Source organism: Echiichthys vipera (assembly GCF_963691815.1).
Source record: "Echiichthys vipera genome assembly, chromosome: 3".
Classification (NCBI taxonomy): domain Eukaryota; kingdom Metazoa; phylum Chordata; class Actinopteri; order Perciformes; family Trachinidae; genus Echiichthys; species Echiichthys vipera.
Window position 1 is genome coordinate 9,437,748 of NC_139828.1, and position 24,641 is coordinate 9,462,388.

Genomic DNA, 24,641 nt, shown 5'->3' on the forward strand with positions numbered 1-24,641 from the left:
AGAAAGGGTATTTAAAAAAAGAAGCGTAGTTGGGTAAAAGCCAATTAGTTTCTGCCATGGCGGCTAACTCATCCATCATTGCTCTGGGAAGAGAATGTGTCCATCATTCCCCACTTTACATCCTCTCTTTGTGCGCTGACGGATAGATTCAGAAGGAGGGAAGGGGAAGCTGGGACTCAAAAAACGTGTGAGGGTCAAAGAGATGGAGGTTACCTTTGATATGAGTAATGGACTGCCACGCTGTAAATGAGGTCACTACCCTATACTGTACCCATGTTATTTATAATGCATGTGTGCATGATTTGTGTACGAGAGCTGACTCAAACCCTGAGGCAGTGATGAACGAGACCTTGGCTAACCCTGCTGTGTGTCTGTTGGGAATAGGCTCCTCCGGTCTAAATCACATGAGAGTGGCAGCACAGATGGTCCTGGATACAACAGCCATCGCTAGCTGCCTATAAGCCGTGCTGCCAAGAGGGGAATCCCCATTCATCACATAGTGGTTAATAACACACGTCTCATCCATTCAAGTGGAAGCAGCGTCTTCCTTTCTCGGCTGTTCTGGGTCACCTGCTCCGCCCCCTAGCCTTCTTCTCCCCTGAAGACAGCTGCAGACTCACACACACACAACTCTGGAGTTTCACCACACGTCCACTGACCTTCTTTCTACCAAACTTTATTTCCCTCCACTCAGAGGTTTCCTTGAAACTAAAACGGCATCAATTATTTCACCCCGAAATGCCACAATATTTGGCAAGATTGACGAAAAACCATGCAAACCCCAATGGGAACAGGTTGCTTCTATTTCAAGGCAAAAGGAGACATCGAGGGCATCGCACCGACATTAGGAGATACATAGTTCTCCAGAATTAGGAAAGAACATTGACTCTGATTATACATGCACCAGTAATTTTTCCAAGACTGCAGTCTGCTTCAATAAAGAAGGAAAGCAGACCAGACAGACACAGCATATCATCTATTTAGCAAAGAGAAGAAAAACGAACACAATATACTGACCAGAACGAGACCCAAAACAACCACAACAAGGCTCAAATTAACCGCAAACAACTGTGAAGAGATGCAAAACGACCAAAAATAGACACAAAATTACCACAAACAGCTGCAGAACGCGTCTCTTTGGGTTCGGTGTCTTGCTCCTTTATAGAAGGGGCAGAGGCCTGTTACATGTCTGTGCCCAGGCTGTCCGTGATTGGGAAGATTAAGTTTTATTTAAAGGTCCTCCTGTGGCTTATACCTCATTATTAATGTTTAAAGTAGGCTATTATTGTATTGCTATTTACTGTACTAAAGATAAGTGATGCACAATGCTTAACTTTCCAGGGAAATTACCAATTACCACCAAAAACCCAAACCTAACTGAATCTTTACACACAGAGGCCATGAGATCACTCAGCTTTGAGTCACACTATAAACTCACAAATCCAGTCAAATCCAGCCAATCCAGCTGACGACTCCCTTGTGTCACCATCCCCTGACAGTGAGATTTCCCTGTAACCTTGCCTGGGAGGGGAGACTGAAAAACAAACAAGGAATCTGAGCCATAGTGACCTCTGATCCGATTAGTATCTCCCAATCCTGTTAAGCAGCCTCCCTGTATGTTCATGCTTCATTCAGCTACTCCATCCTACTCTAATTTCCTCACCTTCCATCAGCCATGGAAAATACTCGACTACATTGGTCATCCTGTGTGCTCATCTCTTTGTACAGACACACAGACACAGACACACACACTTCTGATTTTGTGATACTATTGTAGCTACTTTCGCTCTGCTTATTGGTTCTCTTTCAGTGCATCACACTCCATCTTCCTGTTCTATTTAGAGTCTAATTACTAATGACCGCCAGAAACGCTGTGGCCTTGGATTTAAGAGGCAGAGAGGAGACTGGGAGATTGAATTTAATCCAGCCAAAAGGTGACCTTACTGCAAGTTTCATTTTTGTTGCCCGATGATGCAACTGGATTAGAGAATTATTGCAGGGGATGAGAAAAAACGTATCTGTGAAATGTAAGCTAAAACCTAATTCGTCCATGAAGTCATCGCTTCATTCATCTTTAGGCTTTGGGAAAAAAACAGCACCAGCTAATCAGCTTCATGTCCCTGCTGGACATTAAAAGAAGCAGACGAAATCAAGGGAACGTGCCCTACTCTAGAGAGAGAGAGATGCACCCTCAAGGGGCGCCACCATCTGTCACTCTCGCTCTCTTGCACCTTCTTAGGAGGTGTCACTCCCCCTCTAAGCCAACCTTCTGCTTGATGTCATACTAAAAGAGCAGGCCGCATACCCGGACAGCCTATGTGCTAGCTGTGTGCCTATGCTTGGCATATGCTATATGTGTGTCTCCTTTATATAATCACACATATACGGTCCTTTTATATTCTCACACACACACACACACACACACACACACACACACACACACACACACACACACACACACACACACACACACACACACACACACACACACACACACACACACACACACACACACACACACACACACACACACACACACACACACACACACACACACACACACACACACACACACACACACACACACACACACACACACACACACAAGCTGATTTTGCAGAGGAGGGAGCATGTTATCTGCAGATGTGCTGGCACACAGGCATGTTATCGGACGTGCTACTGTCAGGATCGCCATAGTGACAGAGAACTGATGTTGTTGAGCTCCATTAACGATGGTCCACTCACAGCAATCACAATACACCATCAGTGGTGGAAAACCCAGCTGGGACATTCCTCCCACAAAGCACCCAGTACTTAAAGCTTCATGATAGGTTAGGTGTCCTGCACGTAAGAAGGGTGAACTTATTTTAGCCAGTTCTAGAAGAAAAGATTGAAGAAAAAAGACTGGGCAAGGGGAATAAAGAGAGGAGAGAGGGAATTAAAAGTATTAAGTAGTAAGTATATTGCACAAACTCACCTTTTAGTTCAGGGCTCAATACTAACTTTAAAAGTGGTTGCCAACCTTCTTCATTGTCATTTTAATCAATTTATAAATTTGATTGTGATGTTGACGGGTTACTCAAACTTTACATCCCACAGTCAAACAACTTAATTTGGCCATCGTCTCTATTTTTACGTTAAAAAGTGGTTGTCACCGATGGCAACCAAAGGCCGACAATTGGTTGCCAATTTCTAAATGGCAATTCCTCATGGCAACCATGCCACTGTTATTGTCTAGCCCTGGTGAGACAACAAAGTCACTAAGCTCTATCACAGGGCTATAACCAGAAGAGCCATCATCATTTTTTTAGAAGCCATTTTGAAAACCTGGACAGGCGAGTGAGTGTGGAGTGCATCCAGTCGTGCTCAAGTTTGTGCCGAGAAGAGCACTTGTCGATTATCTATCTGCTGGAAAGAGGCTGATCAAATTGCATGCAGACTAGTTAGAGCCTATGCACTTTGGCTTTGCCAGTAATTCAAGCAAACGCTTATGGAGCCTTGCCAGACCACAATGAGTGAAGTAAAATTTGTATGCAGTCTGTGTGAGGACGGCGGCCTTCTCTATAGATGAGAGCTATTAGGAGAACTGCTGTTCTTAGTGTTATTATATTTGAGTGTAAATACTCATTGGACTCGTGTGTTGGCCCACTGCATAAGGCACCTCCAACTTAAAACCAACCAACCAAACGACTCTCTGGCCGCCTTGATTTATCAACAGCTTCATGACAAATTCTATCCAAGTCCAATGAAATATAACAAGTGGAAATTACACTATGAAAAGCATGATTATCATCCGACCAGGCTGGGACTACAAATGCGTACATGAACTGATGAAGCCTCTTGGATGAGAGGTAAAACGTCTTCATAGACAAATAACCAAGTCTAGTTGCTTTTGACTGAAAATGCTTTGAGGATAACGATGACCTGGACAAATGAGAACATTCACAGGCCTAGCTACAGTAGCTACATCTATAGCCCAGTGATCAAGCTTAGACTTAGAGAGACGAGTACAGGACCCCCCACAAATCTCTTAGTATGAGACTTACCACTTGGGTGCGTATCCGGTGGTAGGGCTGAATGATGGGTAAGCCCAGGGGTGTCACCCACTCCACAGTGCGGCCAGACTTGGAAATGAGCCTGGCGCTCTCTGTCAGCCAATCCTGCAACACATGGATGCCAGTTGGGGTCAATTGAGGGCAACACACTGGATTGAGGAGCATACTCAGAAAATATTCAAAGCCCTTCAACAATCAAGAGTGTGAGTGTGCCCAATTTGTCGTGTTTGTGAGTGTGTGTATGTAGACAACAGAGCAATCAAAGTTCAAATCAGTGAGGCTGGACAGTTGGGGGGCGGCTTTAATAAATCAGGCTAAAAATACAAAGACACTGTGGTGCATTTGCTACAACAAAATGAAAATTGAAGCTTTCTCTCCACAGCATCAACATTTGATCCTTGCATTAAGACTATGATGAAATATGAACAGACAATATATACACAATATATAAACAGCAACTTTAACAATGTCAATGTGAAATATCGTTGATAAAAATGAGACTAAAATGTAGTTTAAAACATAAAAACTTATTTTCGTCACCTTCTCTGTCACTCTCTACACCACTGCACTGCAGCGCTCAGTCTATCTCTGTTCTTGTCCTGACAACTAGCTACGATAATGCATAAAGTGAGCAGTTTAAGGGCTGGGCTAGGGTTTTGACTAATGCATATTTTTTCCAGTTAGGTGGTGTGCATTGGCTCCCATAACAGGCCAGGTGGATGTGACTGACCCTCACATCCTTAATGAACACAGTCAGGAGGACTCTGGGTAACTGCAAAGCTGCTTTCCTTATCATTCAACCTTGTTTGACCACAATGACAAAATTATTGGTTTTAGCTAGACTAGAGAGTATAATGATGACAAGGATGAGGTTAATTAAATATCATAAAAACAAAAAAAGGACATTTGACACGGGTTTAAGACTAAATTTAAAAAAATAACCGATAAAATGAACATTGGTTTAGAAAGAGAAAACATGCTGACTAAAAGGAATGAATAAATAAAATAACTAAAATTGGACTTAAACTATAAAGTATAAAAAATACAAAACATTTTAATCTAAAGACTAAAACTTAAATATCTGCCAAACCGAACACAGTCCTGGAACAGCTTGCAAACTTGCAGAGGAGCACATGAGGAGTTGTTGCTTGACTCTAAAAGTGATTTGTTAGGTTTGTTTTTAGTGTCTGGCACAGTTTAGCTCCAAGAATAGAAGCCCCGCGAGTGCATCCTCACACATAGAGAGCTGTAGGAAAGATATATATATATATCCTAACAATTACAAGTGGCAGTCTGACCCAAAGTTGCTCCATTCATCATCACCTCCCTCCTTATATTCCCAGGTACAATGAAATGAAGTAGTATGAAAGCAAAGGAGTGAGAGATTAGTTAGCTAGGTTCTATAGCTGGAGAGATTGACTGATCAATCAATAGATTGATAAGAGGCAGAGAGAGAGAGAGAGAGAGAGAGAGAGGGAGAGAGAGAGAGAGAGAGAGAGAGACAGAGACAGAGACAGAGGGAGAGCGAGAGAGCGAGAGCGAGATAGCGATAGCGAGAGAGAGAGAGAGAGAGAGAGAGAGAGAGAGAGACAGAGAGAGAGAGTGAAGAAGAGTTATAAGAGAAAGAGAAGCTGTGATGACAGAATAAAAAGGAAAAGTCCAGACAACATGGAGAGGTCAGGGATGACAGCACCGCAAACTGATCGGCAACCTTTCTCTGCGAAATACAAGAGGATGTGACCTATTAAAAAGCAGCAGGTGCGCGCACACACATATACACACACACACGCGCACACACAGACAAACAAACAGCATCAGCTCGGCACCAGGGTATGATGGAAAGAGGATTTTTCATCTCAGACTGGGCCATCCCCACACATTCCCCAAAGGACACACACCACAGCAGCGGGTGGTGTTTCTATTTGCTCGCCCAGACTCCTCTCTGCCTGTGGAGATAATATAAAATTCTCCACCTGGGGCACGTCCTAAATCTATAGATGGAGTCTATGTGATAAATGGATGCCGTTGCCAGTTGTAATAGTGAAGAAAACTAGTCATTAATAAAAATAAAATATCATCCTATATAGAGTAGTAGGTCAGTGGTCCGGAGACTGTAGTAACGTTTTATTTCATGGGTCTTTCCTAGGAACAATATCATTTTGTGTTAATTACAGAGAAAATATGGAGTAAGTTCTGTTATTCAAGTTATCCGAGGATGAGTTTGTGTTATGTTGGGTTATATAGTGGATGATTTCATGACACATTTGTTCGACTGTTCCGTGTAAACAGAACTTAATAACCATTTATTATTGGAAACTTAATTCTTCAAATATGATGAACTGTGCATTTGTGTCAGTGTAACATTGTAACAGATTAGGGAGGGTAAAAATACCCAGAGAAATCTCAGAACGCCCCTAAAAAAAACGTCATCGATACAGACGTTTTTTAGAAAAATAAACTATATATGGCAATAAGTGTTTGTGACATTGAAAGTGACAGACCAGAGAAACAAACAAATACAGCAAAACTCCTGTCTGCTGACAATGGGGATAGGTGTTGTCTATTTTTAGCCGGTTCCCATGGTTAAAAAACCTGCATATTCATGCTAACTGGGTGGGAAACAAGTCTGTTAGTTGACCAGTGTCCCTATTTTCCCCTTAATAAGCACCAAATTGTATTGTCCTCTTAAGAAAAACTTCCTCATAGATGATCATGAAGTGACAGACACCTAAAATAATACCAAAATGGGTGTCTATATCAGTGGTTAGGATTTACTGCATGTGTGGGTGTAGAGTGTAGTGAAAAATAGAGGAGCTACTGTATTTTTAGAAAATATTTTCACTGCATGTCTGTCCTGTTATGTAACAACTAAGTGTGGGTCTATATTCGTGGTAATTAGTTTGATGAGAAAATTGCATGCTTTTAACTTTATGTAGGTGTAATGAACCCACCTGGATCTCTCTGGTCCCTGTAAACATCTCCTGTAAGCTGGTGAACACCATGCGCACCAGGTAGTAAGATGCATCCCATACATGGTCCTGGAAAAACAACACATGATTACGCTTGGGTATTTTTGCACTAGATTTCCCATTAAAACAAACAATAGATCACTTAATTTTTTATTATGGATTGAATTTATAATGCAAATCTAAGTGATAAAAAGCTGCAGCCTTGAATGAGAATGGAATATTTCTTCTATCATTACAGAGACGCACTACGATCCCCTCCTCAGTTGGATCTGTCTCATCCCCCCATCCATTCCCATGTAATTACTCACAATTACACTTCCCCCTAATTCCCTGTTTAAACAATTAGGGACATTATGCAGTAGTCATTTAGCACAATCCTCTGGCTGTGAGATGGTAGATACACTGACAGCAGGATCATGCCGGTCCCATCTTTACAGACAATGAGATTAACTCCGACTATTGTAAAGAACTATGTAGCTCTTTGGCAGATAATAAACACTACAGAGCTGCAAGAAGATTAAATGCCTCCATTTTCCTGCCATGGTGTCATTTAACAGGATGGGTGTGCCCATTAAAGAACCATTTATGTCTAACCAAATCAAACTGCAATGGTTCTGAACTAAAAATAGCTTCATAATGACGGTGTACAGGATATTCAATACATCTATTGTTGTATTACACTCCTGGCCTCCCTGATGCAACCATGCAACTTCAGTTTTACTGCAATACGATAATGCATAAATAAACTTTAAAAGCTTCTGTTCCTTGATCAGTGCAGCTCAATTGGAGACGGAGTGGTAGGACTCTTAATGTTAAGATCAAAGATACCGAAATCCCTTTGGGTGTAGTGACATTTTACAGTCACTGTGTGATAAATTTCTTCATACACATGCAGGTAGAGTCTGTCTGAGCTCAGTGTGCGTGTAAGAAGGTATAGCCTGAGAGGAAGGTGTAAGGGGAGGCCCATAAGGAGGAGATCCTGTGCTAAAAGGCCACTCTGTCATACCAAGCTGTTACAACACTAAAAATAAAACCGTATGCAGTGCAAAGGAAGCTCCCCTCCACCACCACGCTCATACCTTGGGGAAGTCATCAATCTCCTTTAGTCTTTTCTCTATCTGGAGGCGCCCCCCGTAGTACGTGACCCCGTATACTACAGTCATCACGGTCTGTTTGACCACCTTCCTGTTGATGAAGCCCTCTAGGACCTGCGCAATCTTCACACCCTTCATGGCATCCCGTGCTCGGTACTCCTCCACCTGAAACACATGGACAGGGCGAAAGGTACAAACACGAATGTGTTATTGACATACATGCAACTCAGGGAGGGGCAGTATATCAATATTATATCGATCTAAGGTTTTGGATATTGCACGATCATAAGTGTGGTCCTCTCCTGGTTTTAAAGGCTGCAATCATGATGTCGTTTTCTGAACTTACCAGTTTGTTTGAGTTGTTGAATTATTTGCCATTTAGGGCTGCAACCAATAATTATTTTCATTATTTATTAATCTGATTTTTTGCCTTGATTCATCGATTTATTGTTTGGTCAATAAAAGGTCAAAAAACAGTGAAAAATGTCCATCCCGATTTGATGTTTTGTCAGTCAAAAACCCAAAGATATTCTGTTAAATATGATGTAAAATCTCCATATCTGAGAGGCTGAAAACTGCATTTTTCTGCCATTTTTGCACAAAAAATGACTTTGATCGACGATCGATTATCAAAATCACACTATTTTTCTGTCGACTGACTAATCGTTGCAGCTCTACCTTTACCCGCCTTGCCAGCTCTAATTCCAATGCCAAAACAGCCTCTGTTCAAAATGAGGTGATATTTGAATGTTCTAAAGTGAAGCTATCAAATATCTATTTTCACGTGACCGACAGTCCAAAACACCAAGATGAGAAAAGAAAAGCAGCAAATTCTCACAGTTTAAAAGCTTGAGCCAGAAAACATGCGGTAACATTTGCTTAAAAACCACTAATCATTTCAGCTTTACTAGATTAAACATCTAGTTTAGTCTACAATGAAAAATCGGCATTTGATCTAAATTGCAATATGGACTAGTGCAATATCCTAATCGCAGGAAGCACAATATTTAGAGAGAAATGTTTCTATTCTGAATTAAAAGATGCTGCAAAGTAGTCCTGGTCAATTCCCACCACGATCCCTTTTAATATATTTTTTAAATCAAAATGAAAATGATGCCAAAGTAATCATTCCCTCTGATATTGTGAATCATTTTGCCATTGCAATATCAGTCAAAAATAATCACAATTATATATTTTCTTCAATAATATAACTGCTGCCACCCTTACTCATTGCACAGATTGTCTTTATGAGTGAACTACATGTATGTATCACGGTAGCTGGCTATTTCACAAGCCTGATATGATCTAGAGTATCATATTACAATAACTGCAATGCCCGGAAGTAAAAATACAGCGGTGAGATACGGTCCTGCAGTGAATTACACTCCACTTTGAGTCAGCACCCCCCAAATCCACATTGTTACTTTGCAATTACAGTCACTGCCCTTTATGCTGCTCAGGACCGAGCACACGCTGATTGTTCCTGTACTAAAATGTCAGTACGTAACAATTAGCTTCAAATGGTTTCCGTTTAAAAATACACAGGTTCAAAGAAAGCTGAGCTCTTTGTTAGCATTGTATGCACGCTTGCCTCTTGAGCCTTTTGATGCGGGAGTCCACTCTCACTGCACTTTGAAGCAAGGCATGAGAAAATAAGCCCTTTTTAAATAAAAGACCTCAAGTGAACATTTTGAAATATATTCTCAGGGCCTAATTGGTCACTCACTAAGGGATATATTTAGTCATCTGGATATTAACAGCTGAGCAACCGCAATGTGCCTTGCAGCTGAAATCAACCGCAATTCCGTTATGTTGTGCAACTCAGAGTCCATGCAGGCCACAGAAGGAAACAAGAGAACGCAGACCAAAAACAGCCCGCTGGTGCTGACCTGCTGTGCCACTCCGCTGTACACATCTTGGGGCACATCACAGGGCATGAGATTGACTGAATTGGCACCAATAGCATCTCTGCCTAGAGCAGCGTAGTGCTGAAGACCATTGCAGGAGCCGTCCTGGAAGAGAGGTGGAGAGAAGGCGAGGGACGATTAAGAGGGATGAGGGAAGAGACATAGAAGTAATCAGAGGGATCAGAGGGCGGCACAGGGAGAAAAGGTTACAGGTGACCAAAACACAAGAACAGATCATTTAAAGAATGCGGAGGTGAAATAAAAAATAAAGTAACAAGAGAGCAAGATGAAACACATGAGCATCGGCCACAAAGTTAACAGTATCTATCAAACCATTTATGAGCATCTTTTATTAACTGCATCATTCAAAGCAACATCTGTACTGGATTTTGGATCAGACAGAGGGAAGTGTGCACAATTAACTGATGATCAACTTTTTGTACGGTAATTCACGCTGAATTATAATAATAATTCGTCATTGTTTTTGCTATTTTAATTCTTTTTTTTTTAACAGTGTTTCAATCAGAAATGAAATAGTTTAAGCTGTCTGTCAGACTGAGTCGTTTAAATGAGATTAGCAGTATCCCGGTACCGGCAACGTCCCCATGTTCAGCTCACAAGGCAAAATGAAAAAGCCTAATACAAATATTGCAGTAAAGCTGGCCAGGTTCCTGCCAGCTGTAGACTTTATCTTTTTCATTTAATTTTCCATCAAAATGTGGCCACTGACCTGAGTGTCTCTCTACTTGATGACCTTTATGTTTAGGCTATAGCTGTGGCATCTGTGCTGTGTGGAGAAGCAGCAGGCTGTCAGTGTCCTTAAGTGACAAAGAAGTTCTGTAACTTTATTTAACTCCTTTTGGCTATTTGGATCCATCCCTTCATTTATTTATTCTTTTTGCACACATTAATTAACATCAATTTGATGTAAATTTGACGGACTTAGCCACATGACAGGAGGTTCAAAGCTGCACTGAGTGTAACCCTTGGAGCTTTTGTCCTTCCAAAACAGCTGTGAGGAGGACATGCTAAATACTTTCAGCCATATTGATTACACCGCATTTAATGTCAGTATTTCCTTTCTATTCTTTTGAATATTTTTAAAGCCTGGAGTCAGGAAAATCATTGTCACTTGCATTTTTATTGGTGCATTTTAATTGAATTTGCCGTATATATTCTGTTATATATATATTCTGTTTTCCATTCAAAGTAATAATATAAAATGTGCATTCCTAAAAGACACATAATTGAGAGACATTGTCTTAAGTGACAATAAAAAACTACATTAAAATAAGGCTATTAGCAATATTACTCAGCCTCAGATTATGCTTGAACCTGTAAATCACTTGATTCCTGGCTGTTGTTAGTGTAGTGAATAAACACCCACACCTGGCACTACCTAGAGGATGTGTCTGTTGCTTTGGTTTGTATCTCCGTACAGGATGGCTGAAGCTGTGGTCTGGCCAGTAAGATTAGGGCTGCAGATTTATGGCAAATAACATAAAATGGCCCCAGATGGCTAGGGAGGTCTTGCCTTGTTAACTTTGATGTGCCCTCTAAAACAGCACTATAAAGCATGACTGAATGGCACAACTTATTTTTAGGAGGCTATAAAGTAGAACTATGGTGTTGTCAGATGAATCAATTCTTAAGGAATATCTGCTCTAATCATGATATTTTTCATCTTTGTTTCACCTGAGTTAGGAATTTGTTAAGATTTTTTTTGGCTCTTTATGCCTTTGACAGGACAGCTGAAGGTTAAATGGGAAAGAGAGAGAGAGGTAGAGAGAGAAAGAGAGAGGGGGGGGGACAACATATAGGAAAAAGGCCACAGGTCAGAGCTGAACCCGGGGCGCTGCGGCGAGGACTTTAAGCCTCTGTATATAGGGCACCCGCTCTACCAGGTGAGCTGGTGGGCGACCAAGAATAATGAATTTATCTTTACATTTTTGCTTGAGGTCGAACATTTGTTTCAAATTACTTAATTACTTTATAAACAGTAAATAACTGTGTATTATTGTACCTGGTGAACAGGAAAATGAGAGATGTACTGTGTTGGATCGGGAGATCTAACAGCGCTGGCTATCTCCATGCAGCAGCCCAGAGCCTGCCAAGGCTCATCTGCATTCATCCACCACTTCTTACCCTGAGAAACACAAACACAGACACATGGCCCATTATCCTGCATACAGAAACACTGCCAGAAAAGCACTTTCGCTTTTTGTTTTGAAAGAAGCTAAAACTGAGTAAAAGAGAAAAGGAAATATACTTTCATAATCTGCATATTTCAGAAATGTAAAATAGTAGCGATCATTATTTGTGGAATTTTGGTTGGACGAAGCTACCAAGAAATGGAAAAGAGCAATGAAGACAAACTGACATTGAGAGGGTTGTCGGCAGAGTCCAGTACGTCCTCCATGATAGCGTTGGCGTACTCCAGCCGTCCCTGTAGTGAGCTCTTCTTCTTCAGCCCTGTCAGATTGACTAAGTGGATCTTCAGCCAGTCCAGCCCCTTCGGACCAAGGGGCTTCCCCTCTGCAAACAAAAGGACAGCCCGTGTGACATCACTTCCTAGGTGATTAAAGTACGGAGGACAGGGGTAGGTACGTCCCCGGAAGTCCATGTTATGGGGGTACCAGAAGATCTCATCCCGCATGTGGTTGGCGATGGAGAGTTTATATAGAGCATCCATACGCAGGCTGTGCATCTCATTGCATTTCTTTCTTGCATTAATCACCTCCCTCTTCATGAGGGCTTTCTCTGAAGCGGTATAAGCGGGATCTTGGGGGTTGAAAATGGGGATTTTGGGGGCCTCTGACAGAGGAGGAGGAATGTCTAACTTATCACTACCCTGATCGTTGAAGATAGAGATGATGATATCCAACAAGGGTTTGTTGACTTTCCAGGCACAGTTGCCCAGCTGGTTGAGAGAGTCCAGGACTGCATGGAGGTTTTGGCAATTCTCCAACGCCTTGTGTTGTGTGGCTCCTTCCACTATGCGCATCAGTTTGGTAGGTGTCAGCACGTAGGCTCCAAACTTGACAGAAGTCCAGGGCACAGGAGGGCACAGCATCGGCATCACATAGGAGTCAAAGGTCAACTTGGTCTCCATGGCTTCCTGCTGCATCCGAATCAGAATGGGGTGGGGTTTGATGAAGCCGACCTGGAACAGTGAAACATCAGAGGAAATCCAATTAGAAGCAGAAACAAAAATTGATTTGAATGTAATTCTCACAAATAAATGCCAGGAGATGAGATAAATATTCTGTTTCATCGCAGATGAAATCACAACTGACAAGAAGAACAGTAAACAACCTCTGCACTGAGTACAGACCCAAACAACCAGGCTAATAGGGAAACTGTAGCCCCATAAACCTCAACATTTAACAGGTGTGTCCTCTTTCATTCTATTAAAAATGGTCAATGAAAAGATGTTTACATACAGTACTAGAGCTTCCATGATGCAGATAATCTGTTGGAACTTTATTTTCTTTTATTTAATTATGTGACTCGTGGTCAGGAGTCAGGGTGACAGACTGGGGAGCGATGTTTTCCCCAGGCCCATAGTCCTAATTCTAACTCACACTTACAACATAAATACCATCCTAGGAAAAAATACAGTAACCTGACAGAAAAATAAAACACCTCAGCATTGCTTGCATGACTCAGACTGTCATGCTGTGCTGTAAAATCATTAGGATGCTCCCCCGATGTGCTAACCTCCAAAGCGAGAAAGAGAGGGGCGGGGGAGAATAAGAGAATAGAAAGTAGAGGGAGAAAGAGAGAGATACCAAAGACATACACGAACAAACTTCTGCAATGGTGTCAAAGTGCATCAAGTCCAAAAAGTCTACAAGTTCTCTTTCTCTCTTTTTCCCTCTCTCTCCGACATGGTCGGCTCAACCTCCTGCGGGGTGGTGCGGCAGGAAATCAGCAAGCCAATTAAGGGGACACTAAAAAAGGGATTAGCCCGGAACCTATTCATCTTACTCAACTGTTCCCCCTGCCAATTCGCACAAGGGGGAAATGGTTTTATAATTCACACTCTTTGGAGCCTCACACTGAATAGACAGTTGCACAAGTGTATGAGGCAATAGGCTTTAGGGTGACAGACGGTGATCTAATCAAAGTCAAGGTCAAGTGTTTTCAGTTCTACTCCATTGTGGTTCTCTCCATATTAATGAAAATGTTATCTTTGCAACTACGTTAATGGTCTTATAATCATAGTTCTTTCTTTATAAGGCTGAGTTGCTGTATAAACACTGTAAAAGTGTCACAATGCTCAGGGAAATGACAGGGAAATGCACCTAGCCCATATTCAGAAACGGTGCCTTAAAATGCCAGGACTTCTGTACAGTTGGGATGTCTGCAATGAGGGTGCAGAGACACAGCAAACGCAGATGCCATATATATTTATATATATATTTATATATAAAGGTATATTCAGACAGACAGCATGATAATAATAGTGTATTTTGTTTAAACTTAAAGCATGTACGTATGTTCTAGTCAAAACCCAAAATACAAGTGGGACCTTTAAATGTGCCTGGTGAATGTTTTAATAAAACTTATTTCTGTAATTAAAAAAAGTCCCAATGAATATGATCATTTGATTGGACTGATGCCGGTTTATCATAATGAACAGCTCATTTTGTTTTATTCTGAATCCTTTTGAAATGTTTTCTCAGTGTGAGTTTCCAGGAGATCCCTTCAAGTATAATCCTTGACCACATAAATCTCAGTTGAAAGGATCCAAGAATCCTGTTCACAGACTATCAAAGCCCCGTCTATCTGGCGAGACCACTTTAACAACTCCAGGTCAGCAGACTCTTTTGATATCGCTGTGGGAAAGACTTGAACGTGGACTGTACCTGCCGTGTGCTACGGAAAGTGTACATGTGGTAGATGATGGGGATGAGCTTCTTCTCAAAAGACGGGTTAAGGATGTCGCTATTGATTTTGAGGTTCTTGACCATCAGATCCACCATGTAAATGCCCAGATCCAAGATAACTATGTATGGCCAGTGGGTCTCTCCTCTCTGCAGCGTGGGTCCCGAAGACTGCTCCATCTCAAGCGTACGCCAGTGCTCGCTGGGAAGGACATCGTACTCCTGGAGGTAGAAGAATGGAAGTGGGTTGTTTCCAATTAGTAAAAGATGGAGTCATCACTCATCACAATAAGCTACAGTGTTTGAAAGGCGTGTCGGCATGTGTGAGTGACTTCAAGATCTCAGTTTTTATATTGAGCCCTACAAGAATTTGTCAGACAGGCATTGTTTATGTGATCCTGTCAACATATATCTTTCATGTTTCAAGAAATATGATATATAGTGTAAAAGCTTGGTATTAATTAATTTCAAACAAAAACAAGAATACACACTGTTAGGGAGCCTTCAAGATAGGGATGTTCTAAGAGAATAAAAACTTTTCTTGGTCCTCTGACAAGCAAGTAAGAAGTTGTATTAAAGTTTTGTGTCTCAATCAACAACAAAAAATCAATAATATGCATCATTTTGACTACAAAGGCTGCATGTAAACGAACACCTTTAGTAACTTCTAGTATAACTAGCTACTGGGGTGTTATGAGCTATTTCTCATTACATTTTTGATGACATTCACACTTTTTTGAGTCAGTGATACTGGCTGTGGTGTGGTGTCGTGACAAAGCACTAAAAAAATAATTTTCAATTTGCTGCAACAAGGAACACAAGCGTAATATCGACCTTCGGATGAAATAATTGAGTCATCCTGTGTGGCTTCTGGGACACAAAACATAAGCAGTGCTTTGCAATTAGAGTAAAGCAACCAAACTTTCTGACTAAAAAGACCCTTAGACCCAAGCCATGCCCCCATGTATTTGCCTGCCAGCTACAGATTAAAGTGAAGGCTACAGCTCCATGCACAGCTCAAGCTCAAGGTTCAATGAAAGGCCGCTCCCCTGAGTATTGCTCAGCAATTAAATCTGAGTCAAGTTTATTTGTTGTTGTTCTTTTTTTAGAAAACATACCTTGGTTAGGCCCCTGAGTGGTTATGTTAAAGTTGACCATGTCACCAGTCACTCACTGTGTAGTCACAAGCCACTCCTCTGAGTTTTACAACCCCCAACCTTCTTCTGAATTACTTGAATTTGCTAATCTGAATAGAAAGCCATGTATTGGGTTATCACATGTCACTTGATCTGACTCAAAGAACTTCAGTGGCAATGTCCTTCAGTTTGCACCTTTGCAGGCAGTGCCTACTGTATATGTCTGCAGCTTGTATAGTTATTCCTACAGACTGACAGCTATGTGCAAATAAATGTATTTATATGTTTAAAATAACTTCAACATAATAATTACATGTACCCAAATAATGAAACAAGTTTGCCTCTCACTTTTTGTTGTGACAATGTTTTGCGGTGTTGGGAGCATTAACAAGTCTCTACCTTTGTATCTTTGGCCAGCAGGTCTGTGTAATCATTGTAAAGTCTGGTTAACTTTTCCGCCCTCTGATTCTGGATCTTCTGCCGTACGGAGTACCTGGTGTAGACCCTGGTGCCCACTTCTGAGGCTAAAATCTTCAGTGACTCCCCACTGGGAGGCAGGCTGGCAATACTCTGAAGAGTAAGACACAAATTCAAATTGTCAACCAACAAAACATTTATGAAAATTCTGTCACAAAAAGCCGATCTTTTGGCAGATCTGGTTGAGTTCACTGAAAAAGCAATCCTTCAGTCAGCAGGGAAATCACAGTTCAGATGGTCTTTTCAGAATTAACATCACAGGCTGCGTATTTGTCTATGTTGGACGCAAAGGTATCTGATCAAAGCATGCTTTTCTTTGCTGCCAAAGATAAAGCCTGATGCGTTTGCAGCTGTTGTAACTGTTAACCCCTTGATTTGTGTTTTGTGGTTTCTAACATAGGTTTGGCCGTACTGCACAACAGCACTGTCAAGAAAACAAAGGGGTGTAAAATCACTACAAACCTTTTTTATAATGTTGTAGAGAAATAAATCTGTCTATGATCAAATCTCTTTGATGCCAGAAATCTCGGACTTAACAAAGACTTGAGTGGTTGGCTGGGTTAGATGGTTTGTATTACCTGTATCATGATGTCAACATATTCGCTATCATCCAGCAAGCAAAGGTAGGGATAAAGGTTAAGCTTGTAGTCCTTGACGTTTGTCTTAGCCAGGATCATCTTACTGTCCCTCAGGGCCTGGAGGAGGATCTTCTGCCACTGTGCCCGCTGATGTGCCAGCAGCTCCCTCTGAAAGGACAACACAAGTGGAAGTCATCCTCATCTCATGACAGTGACTGCCAGCAGGAAACTCTCAAAGAGTGTGTCAAATAACACAAACAATCCTGCATCAATGCTGTATGCTTTATCACACACTACATGAAGCAAATAGAACGTCATTATGAATTGCGAAGCAGTAGATGGGGCCACCTCTCAATGGACAAAAGGGATTGTGAAGCATGAGCGCGCCTTCTATTTGATGGTTAGGCTTGTTTGGCCCAGATAGCTCCGGATGACAGGGAGAAAACAGACTATCCTTCTGAGAGGAACACAACTGGGCCACAGACTGATTAATCCCGGACTAAAAGTGGAAAGAAAAACCCATTCTACTTGTCCCACAATCTTGCTTATAACTTGCAGCAGTTTTGAAAGCGCGAAGGAAAAAAAATGTTTTAAAAACATCCAGCTGTCATATGGATGCTAAAAGGCTTCACAGTTTAACTTACACAGTCCCACAACCATCCCAAACGACAAATCTAATAAATGTTTTACTGGTGGGAGTAGGGGTGGGGGCTGGGGGCACACATACAATAGTTTTTCAGGTCCTGTGAGATAGTTTAGCTGATAGACATCTGCTAAAAGAACAGATAAGACAAGGGGAGGTGCTAATGTCATTCAACAGCAGCCACACTCACAAGGCTGCCTGCGGATGTGGCTGCAGACATTTCTTGTTAATTGCATGAATTTCGGGTACAAGCGGCCGAAATGGGTTTTCTCAGGAGGGTGGCTAGAGTCTCCCTTAGAGATACTGTGAGAAGTTCAGCCATCCGTGAGGAACTCGGAGTAGAGCCGCTGCTCCTTTGCGTTGAAAGGAGCAAGATGAGGTGGTTCAGGCATCTAGTAAGGATGCCCCATGGCGCCTTCCAGGCACGTCCAGCTGGGAGGAGGCCTCGGGGAAGACCCAGGACCAGGTGGAGAGATTATATCTTCACACTGGTCTAGGAACGCCTTGGGATCCCTGAGTTAGAGCTGGTTAATGTAGCCCGGGAAAGGGAAGTTTGGGGTCCGCTGTTAGAGCTGCTGCCCCCGCGACCCGTCCCTGGATAAGCGGTTGAAGATGAGTGATGGAGTGGATGAATTTCATTTGGGATATTTGAGCTTTGCTTTACACAAAGAGTTCATAATTTAAATTATCTGCCAGATGATGTGACTAAAGACTGGCATGTCTCTGTTCTGTGGCCATTACATTGAAGCTGGCACTGTGGCAATTACATTTGCATTGGGTGCTGGTTACTTCCAGCCCTGTTACTGAGATTTAGATGAGTTAATAAGAGTTGATTAAGGTTATTTATTATTTCAGAAGCATCCTTTGGTCAACATATAGTCTCAATAACATTAACTCAGCTAAACTCTGTTCCACAACAGCCAGGAGGAAGAGACCTTAGTATATCTTATTTGTGCTAATTATCTTCCTTTTTCATTTTAAATTAGACATCCAAACCAACATTGTTCTAAGTTGTCACACAATGGTACATATTTGGATCTAATGTCTTTTAAATGTTTGAGAAACCATGTTATTGAAGCCTGCAGTCAGAACAAGCACATCCTTCTGCAAAATTTGCAGTTTTATTAGCTTTGCATCTTGATTTTTATGATTGACATGGAACAATAACTGAATGATGCAAACATTTAACGTATGTTCATGTACTTAAAGAGGTTCTGTGGTTAAACTAATGTTCTGTGCACATCTGTGTGCATGTGTTCACTCTTCAGTTGAAGAGTTTTATCCAGTCTGACTGAAGCAGAGACACAGTCTGGATTGTGGATGGAGAGGTGATTCTGCGATCTCTCCAGAGGCTTCCATTACAATATATTATTATTCTGCCCTGTCTGTCTGTAAATGCTTCCTGACCACCAGGGACTCTCAGCCTGCTCGTTTCCCACGTAGCCCATCTGCAGAGGCAGACGAGCCAGGCTGGACTGTAAATGCCAGAGTTGGAAAGAAGGCACACCACAGGAATATCTTTTATTCCTCTAACCTGTCCAGCCTAAATGCTGCATAACATTTAAAAGGTCTATATAAGAGGAAGTAAAAACTTAACTCATAGGGAACAATGGGTACCCTCAGATATAAAATAAAAAAATGTAAATTCATCATCACTAAGTAAATGGGGTTATATTAGTGTAATCCCTCCAAACAGACAAGATAATTGCCGATATAAACACACCCTCTATGTCTGTATTGTGAAACAGCATGTTGGATTTAGCTTTAATTCTAAGTTCTCCCAGCAGAAATGAAGCTATGCTTTTGACAGGAAGCAACAAAGTAGTTGTGAAATGTGTTCTTCTTTTCCTAAAGTAATAATCTTGGAGATTTACTGGTAACACGATGATTGAGCCTATGATACGCTGATAAAAGCCCTTGCATTTCCAGTACAACCAACCGTGTGTCTGTGACTACATTCCCGGGGAACATTAACGAGCGCCTCACAGTTAGTGACTGTTTTCCATCACCCAGCAAGCAAATAGTTACTTTGGCCGAAAAAACTAAGATGAAGGGCGATGAGGTCCAAAAACATGACTGCCGTTACTGCTTATCGCTAAACAAAACGGAGATATTCCAGATTTTAACTTTAAAAACACTTCATTAGCAATAACGCTGTTGTACCAAGACTTCTTATATTTCTGGATTAGGTGGTTAAGACCAAACCACATGTTATCCGACACACACCATCAAAGCATTTGCAGATGTACAGCATCACAAAGCAATAACTCCACATTTGTAGGACATTAGTGTATTGAGAGTGTGATGAATATGAAGAAAGGCAACCGGTGGGTTTGTTTACCATTTTGGTCATGTTTTCAGTGACGGGCTTGGCAGCCTCCACAGAGTTGATGGTGATGGTGCAGGCCTCCTCAATGCTGAGCTGACGTTTGAAACGCTCCTGAAGCTCCGCCTGAGTGAAGTCCAGTTTAGGGTACTGGTGGTCTGACCTCTAAAAAACACACACACACAAAGGATCAATTCAGGGCGAGGAGTAAAGAGTGCCTTGGCCAGGCCAGTGATCAAAGGCCAAATGATGAGTGTCAATCTCACCAGCTTTGCCTCAGTATTTCTAAAAAACCAAACAAAGTCTTTATTATTCTCAGTTTATCACCTGTGTATTTAAGATTCGACTGAACATTTAAAAGCCAGCAAACATAGGAGTCTACTAAGGCTTATATTGATCAGAAGTAGCCTGAACTTGACAATGAGACCAACTAAGCAACATATTTGCCAGGCATTACCAAATTTATGGCTAAAAGAAATACAATGTGCTTCGAAAGTTTACAGATGTAGTGACCTTCCCGGGGTAGATCGGATATTATCTGTACGCATCGTAAGCAAGGTTGTAGGCATTATAAATGGTACAACAGTAAGAACATTTATTAGCTCATACACAAGATAGACTGTAAATCAGGCCTCAGAGAGACAAAGCATGGACAGCAGCCAGAACAAAGCTTGAGGTAGTTTGCCACATAAATTGCTCTACAGAGAGCTCTTGTATAATAACTCAGGAAAAATAAAGTAAGCTAAGAAGCTAACACCACATGATCAGCAGACCAGTATAGTTGAAACTAGGTCTACAGAAAGGACTGAGCTACAGTAATGTTTAGAAGAAGAGGAAGATTTACTTTATTTATCCCGCGACAGGGAAATTTAATTTTTTCACTCTTAATATTAATCATGTTACACACACATGTCCAAAATACACACACATGCACAAACAGGACCTATACATGCAATTAATGGAGAGATGTTAGAGCGAGGGGGCTGCCAGTGACCGGCGCCCCGAGCAGTTGGGGGTTCAGTGCCTTGCTCAACAGCACCTCTGCAGTGCCCAGGAGATGAACTGGCACCTCTCCAGCCACCAGTCCACACTCCATACATAGTCCACACAGGGACTTGAACCAGCGACCCTACGATTCCAAGCCAAGTCACCTATGGACTGAGCTACTGTCGCCCCAAGTGTTTAAGTGCAGTTTTATCTGAATACTTTGTAAAACTGAATAAACTCAAATTTGCAATGTCGAGCCCAAAATGCCTTCACTGGCTGGATTAACATGTTATTACCAGAGGACTGAGGAGTGCACAAACTACTTAAAGTATTGCGAGCTAGGTCAAAAAAAATGTTTTGATAAAATGGGCACACATACAGGCCAAGTTTAAGAGGAAAATATTAATGAAATCAGAGAGTACCAGACAATCACTGATGACAAGTTGAAATGAGATCAAACTGCATTTTGTACGAGCAGCATCAGCTTGATCAAAATTCCATCTCAACAAACAACAAACAATATTCTATCCTCAAAGCAACTTCAGTCAAAAGCAACTGGGCTTGGTTATTTGTCTAGGAAGCCCGGTCCCAGCCTGGTCAGATGCGTACATGAACTGATGAAGCCTCTTGGATGAGAGGGGAAACGTCTTCCTAGACAAATAACCAAGTCCAGTTGCTTTTGACTGAAATTGCTTTGAGGATAACGATGACCTGGACAAATGAGAACATTCACAGGCAAACAATATTCTAATTAGATCGTGTGTCTGCTGCCAACGCTAATTCAAAATCCTCAGGGGACCATGCAGTCTGCTCCTCTGTTATCTAGTGGACCAGTTATTTGGACAGCTTTACAGTCATTAAATCAACCTGCCAGAATGTCACAGTCAGATAACCAACCGTGCAATCAAAGGCAACAGTAATGGAGCAGAGGCATGGTTTTTACATACACTTTTTAAAGTGTAATTCCGGCACAAAATCATCCCATGGTCTTTTTCAGCACTTACATTAAATAATCCATCAAGACAGTTTTTTTTTTAAATCCGGGAGAGTCGCTAACAGCCGGACGTGGCTAACACTGATTAGCTCGGGACAGTACGGTGAAGGCATTAAAGCGGCTTTTTTAACCACTTATACTGCTCAAGTATCGCTACACATAAAACGAAGCACCAATGGGCTCCTTCCTTTTGGATTGCATTTGGTACTCGACTTAAATGTACTTTACTACAAGAGGAGCTGATACCGGGGCCAGTTGGTACAGTAGGTCTTTCAAAACATTCTTTTAATAAACTCCGGGTTCACTAACTACGTTGTTGGTGCGCCGGGATTACACATTAAGATAGGAATACATGATTGAGGATTGAGGCTAAAAAATACTGCCATTGAACTAAAAGCTGTGAATGAACCATGTGAGAATCAGCAGGGCAACGAGGGATGGGGAAAAGGAGGAGAGGTGAGAGGAGGAGAGGAATGGAAAGCAGAGGACCCGTTGGAAAGGAGAGTGGGCTCCCTATAAATAGACCAGTGCCTATCTGGCTGTGAAGGGGTGACAATCAAATCTAGCGTAGTCACGCTGGAGCCTTCTGACAGCTTTTCCTAGCGCTTTGGTGCTTTGACACTCAAAACATACACAACACATGGCCTTGAAAATAACAACGGATTTGCAATCTGTATTTATAGCCACACATTATCACTCTTTAACATAAAGCCCCATGCAGTTTCTAAATCAAATGAACTAATTTCTATAAATTCTTTTACATTTAATTCTCTATGAAATCCATGGTATGGCATGGGCACTTATTCTACATCTCATCTTGTTAAAATAACACAGAAATATAGAAAATTGATGATTACATAAACATATGCCAACCTAAGATTAGCATGTAGTAGTCAATAAGACATCTACTGAAGCAGGAAGACCAGCAGCCAACATTTAGGTGTACATTACACAGTGTATCATGACTTTAGTAATTTAACTATTTCTCCATTTAGTCAAGCCCCCGGCACGTTTATTTAAAATAATGATGCGTGCTAAAGCCTATGCATCTCTGAATGCTTTACTTAAATTTAACTCTGGTGAATTTCAAGGATTACTGCCAGGCCCACTGATATTTCTCTGCTTATTATACGCACTACATTTTATATTGACAATAATAATAATAATATTAATACACATTTAGATTCCAATACATTCAAATATCAATGCACTGGTATCACAGTAACTGCAAACGTTGTACAGGTCAAAGCGACCCTGTGATACCTGTGTGTAGAAATCCTGAACCAGCGATGAGAAGCTCTGGCTGTCGGTTGTGCTGACGCCGGGCTGATAGTCGGGCTTCACGGTGTGCACCGCCTTTAGTGCCATGTCTCTCTCATCTTGCTGGAACACACACTCTGTGAACATGTCGTCCAAAGAAAGGCTATTCTCCTCCATCTGGCTCAGGCACCTGGAAATACAGGAACATACAGTTGGTGTAACAGGTTTTATTGGCCCTCAAGCAGGTTTTGGCCACGTTACATCTGCGGGGATGCTCATCAGAACAAGCGGCTAAACAATGATTTTGCCAGGTGTTGAGATTTCTGGCTTTTCTGTCCAGTCATTCCCCAGTTACTCATTTGAGCACTATGGCGACAATCAATAGGGAGTGAAAAGCCTGCCTACGTTTTCCATGATACATGCAGACCTTACGGTGTGCTATGAATGTTGTGTATGTGTATAAAGTATACTTTATTATACCGGCATTAGATGCCCAATGACTCGTTTGATAATCGACCATTCATTCATTCATCTTCAACCGCTTATCCCGGGGTCGGGGTCGCGGGGGGTGCTGGAGCCGATCCCAGCTTGGGTGTGAGGACAGGACAGGACGCCAGTATATCGCAGGGCACATAGAGACGAACAGAGTCATCATTTTTTAGAGTCATCAATTAACCTAACACGAGCATGTCTTTGGATTGTGGGAGGAAACCGGAGAACCCGGAGAAAACCCACGCAGACACGGGGAGAACATGCAAACTCCACACAGAAAGGCCCAGGCCGGGATGCAAACCTGGAACCTTCTTGCTGTGAGGCGACAGTGCTAACCACTACATCACCGTGTAGCCCGATAATCAACAAGTTGTTTTTTTTATTTTTTATTGCTTGCCTTCCACGTTAGTTTTCTTCACACAATAGTGTTCAAATTCTGTTTAGTAACTAAGTCGCAGATGTTGGCCCTTCTCACCAGCAATGTGTAATAACTGTGCTTAAAACAACTGGGATACAATAACTATTGAACTATTACAAAAGTCTACACCTTTTCTTTTTTTCATATCTTGGTCACAAGAGACTAACATACATCCATCCATCTATCTATGTATCTATCTACATATATATGCGATAGAGATTAAGAAACATAACCACGACACAATGGAAAGTAATTTCAATATTTTTCTTTTGTTTGTGCAGGTTTAGCATTCAGAAAGTTAGCCAGAGAACCAGCCCATCAGATGACACAGGAAGTAGATTTTCATTTACGTGGGAGATTATGGTTATTATGATGGAACAGACTTTGGAGTCTGATCCCAAGTTCAGAGCTCACAA

General features: G+C 41.6%; 1 protein-coding gene across 1 annotated transcript in view; it reads right to left on the reverse strand.

Annotated features, from left to right (window-relative positions):
- polrmt (polymerase (RNA) mitochondrial (DNA directed)) overlaps positions 1 to 24,641 on the reverse strand; it is a gene marked incomplete at its 5' end in the record, with an annotated part of 43,539 nt that overhangs the window by 11,632 nt on the left and 7,266 nt on the right. The window contains 11 exons of the mRNA XM_083940193.1: positions 4,047 to 4,160; positions 7,007 to 7,093; positions 8,104 to 8,283; positions 10,008 to 10,130; positions 12,049 to 12,171; positions 12,406 to 13,188; positions 14,897 to 15,136; positions 16,450 to 16,620; positions 17,106 to 17,273; positions 20,090 to 20,239; positions 23,319 to 23,505. Coding sequence (XP_083796319.1) covers positions 4,047 to 4,160; positions 7,007 to 7,093; positions 8,104 to 8,283; positions 10,008 to 10,130; positions 12,049 to 12,171; positions 12,406 to 13,188; positions 14,897 to 15,136; positions 16,450 to 16,620; positions 17,106 to 17,273; positions 20,090 to 20,239; positions 23,319 to 23,505 — 2,326 coding nt within the window. The remainder of the gene's footprint in view (positions 1 to 4,046; positions 4,161 to 7,006; positions 7,094 to 8,103; positions 8,284 to 10,007; positions 10,131 to 12,048; positions 12,172 to 12,405; positions 13,189 to 14,896; positions 15,137 to 16,449; positions 16,621 to 17,105; positions 17,274 to 20,089; positions 20,240 to 23,318; positions 23,506 to 24,641) is intronic.